This window comes from Heteronotia binoei, chromosome 6 (genome assembly GCF_032191835.1).
Source record: "Heteronotia binoei isolate CCM8104 ecotype False Entrance Well chromosome 6, APGP_CSIRO_Hbin_v1, whole genome shotgun sequence".
NCBI lineage: Eukaryota > Metazoa > Chordata > Lepidosauria > Squamata > Gekkonidae > Heteronotia > Heteronotia binoei.
The window spans coordinates 60,042,103-60,053,356 of NC_083228.1; the positions used below are offsets into that span (position 1 = coordinate 60,042,103).

The 11,254-nt window shown below is 50.6% G+C and overlaps 1 protein-coding gene across 1 annotated transcript; it reads left to right on the plus strand.

Moving 5' to 3' along the window:
- Positions 1 to 2,695: 2,695 nt before the first annotated feature.
- VAX1 (ventral anterior homeobox 1) lies at positions 2,696 to 8,338 on the plus strand. Its single transcript, XM_060240840.1, has 3 exons — positions 2,696 to 2,950; positions 4,400 to 4,587; positions 7,814 to 8,338. The coding sequence occupies exons 1-3, from the start codon at positions 2,710 to 2,712 to the stop codon at positions 8,336 to 8,338; spliced, it is 954 nt and encodes a 317-aa protein (XP_060096823.1). The 5' UTR covers positions 2,696 to 2,709.
- Positions 8,339 to 11,254: the final 2,916 nt, after the last annotated feature.

An 11,254-nucleotide genomic window follows, 5' to 3' on the forward strand; every position in this document is an offset into this window, starting at 1 on the left:
AGGAAAAATCTAAAGGTCAAAGTCTAGTGTACTAATACACAATGCCCATAATGGATGCTGTGGATTTGGTTAATGAGGAGACTAAAAGCTATGGTTCACATAACTGATGTTCAGGTATTTAGGACAGTAGAATAGATCTAGGTAAGAAAAACTAGTTCATAGAAACAAGACTTTTTGCAATCTTTGTGCAGAAACCTTTTTCCACACATGAATCACCCTGATAGACTGAACAGATGTGTCACATATTAAGGAACAACCATTAATATGCCTCACCTTTTCCCCTGTAATATCACAAATCTAATATAAAATTATTGATGTGATGTTATTTCAGATGTATGAATATGAAATGTTTACATCATTGTCTAATACATCTCATCCAGATGAGTAGCAATAAAAATAATGACTGGATAAAAATAATACAAAATGTCACATTCAATATATATATTGTATGCTCTAAAGGGGATTAACATCATATCATGTCTCATCTGAGTCTGAACAAAAACTGCAGCACTCCCTAAACAAGTATGTACTCTGGCACCTTCACACAACCATCTGAAAGGGTTTGCTTAAAAACCAAGCACAAAACAGCCTGTAACCAAGGCAAACTTGGAAACCAAGTCTTTCATATGTTAAAGGGTGCAAATGGACCAAGTTGCTACAGGCTGGGGCCAGAATGTACAGGGTTTTCAGTTGGCATCCACGTGCCTAAAAGATCATGTGAAGAGGCTCTCAGGCCTTATCTTTTCAGAACAACAACAACAAAACCCACAGTTGTCAGGCAGCTAGTTACTGAAAGAACTTCTCTCTCTGCCTTTGCTGTTCTAACAAGGTGCATGAATTGCTCAGTCAAGAGGTCCTCAGCTGGTTACATAAAAATATTATTCCATTTTCTTTCCTATAAGAATGCTTATCATGTTGCCTGTTTTCATCTGAAAATCTTAAATATATAACCAAGGTGTAGCTGAGTTTTTTTACCCTCTGCACTACCCCCACCTTTTCTTTCTCTGCAGCTGAAGAATTTTTCCCCCTTACAGAAAGTTAACAGCCTCCACCCCCCATACCCCCTTTCAACCCACAAGCCCGCAGTCTGAGAGCCTAGAGAAGGATGTCTAACTTAGATGCCTGGATTTTGTGTGAAAAGTTCCCTTGCTTTCTTTCTCTTGCCTGGCCCCTAAAACTCTTTTGTGAATGGGGCCAGTGCAACATGTGGCCTTTCACCCCGCCCAAGAACTAATGCCAGACAGCCACACTCGGAGAATTGTTTGTTAATAGTCCAATTAGATAATTGCCATCTTTCACTCCTTTCGCTCTACATTTCCCATAAAGGAATGAATAAGGAGAGCAGCATGAAGAGGGCTTCTGCCCTGCAAGGTGACAAGAAAGGCTGGAGCATGCTCTTTGCACAAAGCCATGCGCTTGAATTGAATCATTGTAGCCTAATCAATGGTCTTATTGGATTACTGGCTGTTGCGGTTCTCAAAGATATTGTAGCAGACACAATGAAATAGCTGGGGGGGAACTTCCCCCCCTTTAGTAGATCACGCAGTCGAGATCTCCTCTGTTCGCTCGCTCTCCCTACCCTCTCCCCTGGATCTATCTGAATACAAAGCAAGGGGTTTGTTTTACACACACTCTCTCTCTCTCTCTCTCTCTCTCTCTCTCTCTCTCGCTCACCATACCCTGCAAATGTGCTCAACGTGTAGAAGCAAGGGGCGCGGGGGGGGGGGGCGGTGAACCCGCAACTATGTGAACGGAATTAAGGAGAGGTCGGAGTTTAAGAAGGATGGGTGTGGAGATGAGTGTTAAGAAGAAATCCCGCCACTTGGCAAACACAAATCCGCTTTCTCGGCTCAAGCCACCCTAAGGGAAACTTTCTTCAAATTGGCGTTTATTTGGTGGCTTCTGGGGGGAGGGGGCAGGGGGAGAAGATTCCTTTCTCCAGCTTCATGGGTTACGTGTATGTGTGTATCTCTCCCCCCCCCGCACACACACACACACGGTTCCTTGATAGCTTTGTTCACATGTATTAGGCGTGTCTTGGATAAAACCACCCTGTAATCTACAAGGGTCAAAGGCAAACTGAAGAAAGTTAATAATGGCTGCTAATGGCTCCTAACAATTCAGGCTGAATCTTGTCAAAAGTTTTTTTCCCCCTTCTTCTGAAAGTCTCAGTCTTTTGATTGTGTGTTTCCTGAAAGCAAGGCCAATCATTTCAGTTTATTCACTGGCTAAACTCAACTTGATTGGGGACAAGCATACAAACCACCCATTACGATGTGATATATTATCCAAACAATTTAGTGTATTCATGAGGTAACCTAAATGTGGAGGCTGCAAAATTACCCGTAATCAATTGAAACAGCCAGTGCGCGTCCCTCTGGGTGTCTAACAACTACATCCCTCTCTGTAATAAGGCAGGCATTAAATCATTTTAGAGTTGCACTGTGGAGTACCTGATCATTGGGGCTCAGGGAAGCTGGACACTCGCACTAGGACGCTGGGACAGAGGAAGCGGCTGATTTCCTGCCTGGGTGTATCAGAACCGACCTCTCGCCTTCGAAGGACTTGGCTGCTGCTCGCCGAGCTGACCAGAAACTGTGCAATACCCAACACGGACTTCTCCCCACCCCACCCCTCTCCCTCTCCCTTTCTCGCGCTCGCTCGCTCTCCTTTTACTTTTCTTTTTTTTAAAACCCCACATTGCACTATATGTTTGGGAAACAAGACAAAATGGACGTTAGATGCAATCCCGAGCTGGAAGGCGCCCGGGTCGTCTCCAAGAACGGACATAAAGAGAGCAAGGAAAGCAAAGGATGCGAAGGAAATATCCCGGCGTCTTTTCTGAAGGATCCACAGGGGACTTTCGCAGCCTCTGGCGTCTCCGAGGATTGCAGTAAAAGTAAATCGAGTTCCGCCGATCCGGATTATTGCCGAAGAATCCTCGTCCGAGGTAGGGGGCTCGAGCCTGGCGTGTGTGTCTGGCAGCCATGCCCACGTGAGAGAGGTGCCGGCTCTTTTGGGGGAGCGAAAGGGTCTTGGGCTTTCTCGGCGGCAAAGGGAGCTGCAGCACGTTCCGCAGCTCTGGAGGTTTTGTTCCCGCCGAGGCACTGCTTCTCCCGGCTCCATCGACCAAGAGTTCCGCGGGGGAGGGGGGGAGGTTCGTGGTTTTTCCGGTCAGTTGACCTGGGGGGTTCGGGCGGTGGGGACCCGCGCGATCTTTCCCAGGTTCTGGGGGGGGGGGGGGGGGTTGTTGCGTTCCACCTGCAGGGCTGCCGCTTAGCCAAGCGCGATGGCCGAGCCCCCCGCCTCTCCCCCTTCGGCCCGGCTGGCAGCGGCGCCCTTCCGAGGGGCAAGAGCGAAGTTGTTGCGGGGATTGTGCGCAAGCGGCGGGCTGGAGCCCGGAGGGGGAAGCGGCTTCCCCAGCGGGGCTTCGCTCCAGCCCATCCCGAAAGCTGGCTGCAGGCTTGGGCAAGGGGGCAAAGTCTGCTCTCGGGCCACCCCGTTTCTTGCCGGGTTTGGAAGAGCCAGGCCCGCCAAAAGAGGCCAGGGTGTTTTTTGAAGAAGAAGGAGTCTTTGCGTGAATGCCCTCTCTTCAAAAAGGAAGCGGGCCACCCCTGCTCTCTTTTCACACCTTCCGGCATCGTTTCCTCCAGCGCTCCACGACTATCGGGGAAAACAACGTTTCATAATTTTTTTTTTCTTCGATGCCTGACTGCGTTTCTCAAGCGTCAACTTGGGTGCGGGTGCGGGTGTGTGTTGGCGAGGCCCCCGGGCGCCTCGTGTTTGGGCCGGGAGGGAAGTCAGGCCTTGTAAACAATCGAGACTGGCGGCGCGGCGGGTTGACCCAGAAGGAGGTCAGCTGCAAGCGCCGGAGTCCCGGAGCCTCCCCAACTGTAGGAGGAAGGTAACAGGACCCGCGAGGGAGGCGGGACGTGGCCGGAAAGGCTGAGCTGTAATCCGAATCGCGTTGGAGTCTGGCAAGGTGCTCTGGAGATTCGGAACGCTTTCCTGGGAGCCAGGCGGCGCGGGGGCCTCGAGCAAAAGGGAGCCAGCCAGCTCCCACCCACCCACCCCCCTCCCCGCCGATGGAAACCGGCCCAGAGAAGCCTCTGTCGCCCGCCTGGCCTGCCTGCCTGCCTTCGGTGGGAACTCGCGGCGGCAAAAACCGCACGGAGGGAGGGAGGGAGGGCGAGGCTACCGGGCCCCTGAGATGGAGAGGGGGGCCCGAGTCTGGGGAGGGTGGGGGTCACATCTGGAGCTCTGGAGAGGTGCTGGTCGGGGGGGGGGGGACGGTGCCTCCCTGCCAGGACTGCTGCGGAGTTGGCCAGTCGGGGCCTCAGGCTCCCGGGCCTCGGGGCTCCAGTTCAGTCTCCAACGCTCCTCCGTCTCTTTTTGCCAGATGCCAAAGGCTCCATCCGCGAGATCATCCTCCCGAAAGGGCTCGATCTGGACCGGCCCAAGCGGACGCGCACCTCCTTCACGGCCGAGCAACTCTACCGGCTGGAGATGGAGTTCCAGAGGTGCCAGTACGTGGTGGGCCGCGAAAGGACGGAACTGGCCCGCCAGCTCAACCTCTCCGAAACTCAGGTACGCCCGGAGGGAGGCGGTGGGGGGTGCTCGGCCTCCTCGGGGTCCCACAAGGCTGGCGGCTGGGCCGAGCAGGACCAACCCCGAAGGCAGCCGCTTCCCTCCCGCCGACTGCTGCGCCTCAAGGCTTGGCCAGACCCCAGCCAGAGAGCAACTCCGCTCCGCAAGCAGCAGCCTCTGGCCTCCTTTGGCACAAGAGCCGACGAGGGCTGATCCTGGCGGGGGGGGGGGGCGCACCGGCTTCAATGGGGTGAGAATGGCCCCCTTACAAAAGGGGCGCTGCCATGTTGTGGAGCGGAGCTCGGGGGGAAAGATGACCAGGGGAATTCTCAGACCCTGCCAGTCGGTGGACTTAGAAGGGCCTCATTCTGCTGCCGGGGGAGACTGAGATTGCCCTCTGTGGCTGGCAATTCCCAGGGAAACATGGTTGGGGTCCTGCTGTAAACCCTAAACTCCCCCCGCCCCCATCCCATGTTCTTGTGACACTTTGCTTTCCGCAAGAATCCTTCCAGACTTGCAGGACACGCTTTAAAAGCCAGCTCCGCCTCTGTATTCTACATAAAAATAGCTCGGATTGGAATCAGTGAGATTTATTTCCATTTTATGAGCGTAGGTTCCAAGTAAACATCTTTGGTTTGGTTTCATCTTTTTTTTTAAAGCAGGAATCGGGTTTCACCTAAATAATGTAAGAGCGGTTAAGTACCCAAAATTAACTGGATACCAGAAAATAAATCTCGGCGTGCCTTCTCTTTCAAGAGGGACTTGGAAAGGTGGGAGGGAAAGGTCTGTAGGAGCGGGCCCTCCGGAAAGGATTATCAAGAGCGGTTCATGGTCGGACCTCAGGCTTTGTGTGTGGGGCGGGGGGGGGGGAGCGGAATTCTTGCGATCCTCGAAGGCTCTGGACTCCTTTCTTGAGCTCCTCGACTGCAGCTGCGGCTGAGCGCCGTGAACCTCAGTGCGTTCAGGGGCAGACTGGTGGTCAGGGAGCTTCCGGCTACAGATGTGGTTGTTGGGGCTGCTGAAGGCAATAAATAGGCCCAGCCTGGTCTCCGGACTTAGACATTCCCAAGGGGAGGGCATGTGAGTGACTTATTCCAGTAAAAGCTTTCGGAGACCAGAATCTGTTCTTTTCTAAAGACTCCCCGATACTCCTTTTTCCTTCCTGGCAGTTACTCCTTACTTTCAGTAAGAGTTTACTTCCAAACGCATTTCAAAAATATCCACGGAGCAAGCAAACTTGTCAAGGCAACAAATGCCTGCATAAGTGTTATTTGCTGGTCGTAGACCGTAAGAAATGGATTGAATTGAAATGCATGAATGTTATGTCTCTTTGCGCGCCCCCCCTTCCACTTTTGTTTTGACTGGTGTTTTCAGACTGTAGTACTGAAAAAGAGAACGAACGTGTACATCTTATGGCCGTAGGTCATTTTAACAAACAGTTGGCCTTGCACACTTTGGCAAGGAGGGGGGGGTGATATTAGCCAATAAAGGCAAATAAGAGAGCTAGACAAGTTTTTTTTCTTACGTGAGACAGTATCGTACGCATATCCTGCGAATCTTACAAAGATTGGCGGCCTGTTCTAACTTCTTCTTTTAAGCTAGTTTTCTTTCTTTCATAATAGAATTGTTCGTTGCAAAACGGCTATAATTCTTTTTTGGAGGGGGGAGTAGGGCGGTCCCATTTTCCGGGTGGTGTATAGAATCGTGCGTATAGCACAGGAGGCGAGAAGGCGTTTATCATTCGACACAGGAAGGCAATACTGTATGAAAGATCTGTTGAATGAGAACTCCAGAAGAAAGGATAATAGAATTGGGGGGGGGGGGGGGGATCATTGCATATTTATAATAAATTGCTTAGGGGAACTTTAAGATATCCCCCCTTGAGACATGTACAGAAAGAGGTGATAAAGATGTCCTTATATATACATTCACCTGAAAATATCCTATGAACTGTGGTTAACGCTTGTTGCTGTATTTTAGCTAATGAAATAGATAGGGCCGGCGACTTGGGAAGAAATCCCATTTTCTGTTAAGGTTTGCCAGTCCCTTTCTTAGAGCAGAGTGAAAAGGGAGAAAGTGGCAAATGTTCTATGTATGTATGGGTGTTTTTTGTTTTAAATTTTCTATGGAAAGAAAGAAAGAAAGAAAGAAAGAAAGAAAGAAAGAAAGAAAGAAAGAAAGAAAGAAAGAAAGAAAGAAAGAAAGAAAGAAAGAAAGAAAGAAAGAAAGAAAGAAAGAAAGAAAGAAAGAGAGAGAGAGAGAGAAAGATCTGTGCAAAAGACTAAGAGTGTGAGGAGTGGTTTCTTATTTCTTGAAAAGATCCTGTACTGTAATGAATCTCTCTGACAAGCTAATTAGCATTTCTTTGGCTGTCAGATTTAGCCAAGTAGGTATGACAAACAGAGCAGCCTCAGTGGCTAGAGAGTGGCATGTGATATTGAGTGAAATAATATTTGAAATAATGGAAAAGAGATCTAAAGACGCTTGAGGGGTGAATGCAGGTGTCTTTTATAGTGCTGGAGCCAAGGAGGGGAAAACACACACACACCATAACTAGAGTAGAGCTCGCAGTCTTGAATGGAAGAGATAAATGAAAGCACTCCAGAAGACACTGGCTCTTGCAAGCCACAAGACTGTAATGGAACAGCCCGGCTTAACTGTAACCAACCTACCTCTGCTCCTACAGGCGCTTGTTTGGGAAATATCCAGAGACATCCGAAGATAAGGCAGGTGGAAGGGGAAAGGAAGCTTCAGAAGGCTGAAGGCCTTGTACTTAAGGGGTCTACAGGGAATTTCTTGAAAGGGATGGGAAGGTCTAGGGCCTACACGCTTCCGGGAGTGTAGGATCTCCCTCATCGGGAATTGTTCAGCCAGGCAACACTGAAACTTGGTTGAGGGGATTTAAGGGGTGTGGAAGCTTGGCTGCTTGAGGAGCACATTCTTTTTTTTAAAGGCACAGCGTTTTCCCTTCAACCACACACAAACACGTGTTTTCTAGTTCATCCCGTGCATTCCTCCTTTGCCGCCCCCCACTCCACGTATGGGAAAGCAACGGGTGTCCTTGTCGTCTACGCAATGCTTAGCCACTTCAAGGAGACTTTGAAGCCGAAGGGAGGCAGGAGGAAAAGCCCCCTTCTCCCCAGGGCTCACGTCGGGCTTGGGCCTTGTGGGGGCCTTCTGGCTGACCTTCTGCTTTCGCCTCTCCCCTCCCCCCCCCCGGCTGCAGGTCAAAGTGTGGTTCCAGAACCGGCGCACCAAGCAGAAGAAGGACCAAGGCAAAGACTCGGAGCTGAAGTCGGTGGTGTCGGAGACTGCGGCCACCTGCAGCGTCCTGCGGCTGCTGGAGCAGGGGCGGCTGCTCTCCCCGCCGGGCCTGCCGGGCCTCCTGCCGCCCTGCGCCACCAGCGCCCTGGGCTCGGCTCTGCGCGCTCCCAGCCTGGCCAGCGGCACCTCTGCCTCCGGGCCCGCCGGCGCCTCCCCGCACCCGCCCGCAGTCAGCAGCGCCGCCGCCGCCGCCGGCCCGGCGCACCCTTCCCCGCCCGGGGGGCACAACCTCTTTAGCCTGCCGGTGCCCACCCTGCTGGGCTCCGTGGCCAGCCGTCTCTCCGCCAACCCCCTGGCCATGGCCGGCTCCCTGGCGGGCAACTTGCAAGAACTCTCCGCCAGGTATCTCAGCTCGTCCGCCTTCGAGCCCTACTCCCGGACGGCCAACAAAGACGGCGCCGCCGAGAAGAAGGCCACCTTGGACTGACTCTCAGCCGCCACTCGCTCCCGGCGGTGCCTCCTCTTTCGAGCCTCGCGTGGCCCCACGGGTTTCAGGAGTCCCCTCCACCGTCGGCGCCCCCCGCCTCTGCTATCCCCCCACCCGATCCCCACCCAGCCCACTCAGCCTCCCGGGGCGGCGGGACCCCTGTCCCACTTGGCCCCGGCGCTTTCTCCCGCGGCCTGGCAACTCGAAGGACTGGAGGAGTCAGAGCACTTAAAGACATCGCTGAGCAGCAGCCCCGACGCCACCCCAGGGCCGCCAAAACGACAGCAAGAGCAGACACCAGAGCTCCGGGAAGTGGGGGGTGGGAGATGGCCTAGTCGTGAGGGCCGGAGATGGTGAAGGTGGGGGAACGGTGAAGTTAACGCGGAATAATGGCGGGGGGAGGGGGGAAGAGAATTATTAATGCTGAAACAGAAGCCTTTCATTTCCAGTCTTGATTGCCAATATGAAAAGGATCCACTTTATGAAACTGGGGTTTGGCAGAGGGTGCCAAGGAGGAGTGGTTTAAAGGGGCCAGGCTGATTGGACTTTCTATAGACAGACTATCTGGTGTTCTCTACAGAGCAGACTGGTCTATATCTCCCCCCTTTGAGGATGTTCGAGGTCTTCCTTCAAAGAGACCGGTCCTTTTAAAAAGGTGCCCTTTCCCCCCAGGTCAGAACGACAGCCGCCCCGCAAAGGGGGTGTTCGCCGCTCTGAAGATTAGCAATTCCTCTTCCACAACTTATATCACGATATCATAAAAAAGCTTTGACACTTGGGCCCTTTGACCTACGTGGGCAGAGGCGTGTTGTGCAATCCTAAACGCGCTTACACGGAGTTTCACTGCTCTGGGTAAACGGGCATAGGAATTGCACTTGCAGACCCGACTCCTGTTGTCGTGAGAGGAGTGGATTCCCTTACCGCAGGCACCGCAGCACTGAAATGACAACCCCACCATCCTTAGGAAAGGCCACCATGAGTAAATTCAGAAGCCTTGAGATCTGGGGGGTTCCAAACAAACCCCCCGGAGATATTTTTTTTAACTGAAATACAAAGCTTACAGACTGTACTTGCGACCTTTATTCCACCATGCAAAGCAGAAACAGGACTATTTGGGGACACTTTTATTTTGTTCAGTCCTGGGTATTCGAATCCCACCGTGCGGTTTGATTTTGTATGGACACTGACCATACTTATATATGCACGCGGAAAAGGGACAACATCCACATCAAATCGGTGCAGGTTTCGAGACCCCCTCCCCCCTTGAACCTACTTCGAGATTCAAATAACAAAACCAGAAGTGCAGATTGCAGCGAATATGGGAAATAAGGGAAGGGAAATGGAAGCAATGGATTCTCTAGAGCTCGCATGAAGTGAAAGTTAACGTCTGTTGTTGTTGTTTTCCCATATTGACGAATCTAAATTTAAACTCGAGTTTCTCCCCCATTTTAGAACCATCTTCTGATAAAACAAACTGTACTGCAAAATTCAATTTTAACCCACCGCACCCCTCCCAAACCCGGTTTGATTTCTTACTTGAAAACGCTCCTTATTGTGCCCTTATGATCTATTCCAACCCTCTTCGGTGTGTGTATTACAATACCCCCCCCCATTAAATTCCAGGACTTGAAAATTGTCAAGGGAGGAGAATTCAACTCCATGTACTTAGGTAGTTGCTTTAATTTTTATATCTATATATCTATATATCTATTGCGTTTACAGACTGTATACATACGTGCCACCAAACTTTTTAACCAAAAAAAGAGGCAAACAAGTGGAATGGTTGATGTAGTGGATAGGATTAATTTTAGAACAGAAGGAACTAGAGAGGAAAGTGTGTGTGTGAGAGAGAGAGCGCAAAAAAAGCCCTTCATAGTAATTTTATTGTAAATTATTTACGTCTGAAGTTTCTAGGCAACTAGTGAAGAAAATGAATGACTCAGTGGCTGAAGGCGAAACTATTGGTACTAACCCGTGTTCTGAATGTTTTGGATATTTGGCTGTTTTGTATTTATGTGGTGAGAGTGAAATATATTATATCTATATGAATGGGAGTTATTTTGGTTTTCTGTGTAGAGCTCCTTAAGGTATCAACACCTGATGGGTAGAATACAGGACACTCAGCCCCCCCCCCCCCGCTCGCCTTCTTAGCGAGTGTTCTGCCATCGTCTCTTTCTTTTTCTCAAACAATTTATCTGCTAAATACAGTTTTCAGATCCACCGTTAAACAAGACGTCGCTAGGTGCAGGGGACATTTACAAAGAAATCCCACACCTTCTGAATTTTGCCGTCGCTTCTGACACTAGGTACGCCTTAATTCGCCCCCCTCAATCCTTCAGCGGTGTGTTGAACGCTGGCTAGTTCTGTCTCCCAAGGAACATGCTCAGAAGAACATGTTTTCTTCGAATCCACGGGGAAGGCATTCAGGAGTTGCTATTGAAAGGAGAGATGCTTTGCAAAAAAGAAAAAGAAAAAAAAATCTCCCGTGGAGGTCTGCTGCAGACCTCAACGGGACATTTTCCCGGAGAAAGCTTCTTAGGACTCTTGCGATTTGGAGACCATAAAACGTGCACAGATCTGCACCCATGTCCTGTACAGTTTTTCTTTATGAGAATCCCGGCAAAGTGGTCTGGAGCTGATTTAATCTCTGGCTTTCTTCGTTGCACTTGCATCGCTCTCGACCACTATTCCAAACTTCTTTATAGCAAACCTGCACAATCCACGCCTGATCAAAAGAAAGGAAATCCTTTCGATTTAATAAACAGTAGTCAGTTTCTGACTCGACCACGGAAGGGGAGGGGGTCATCACACTTCCTCTTTCCCCTTTCTCCTTCTGCAGAGCAAAACTAACCGAAAAGCGTGATTGTCATTTCATAAGAACGTCAGACTTGGCCTCATCCATTTAGGAATATCATT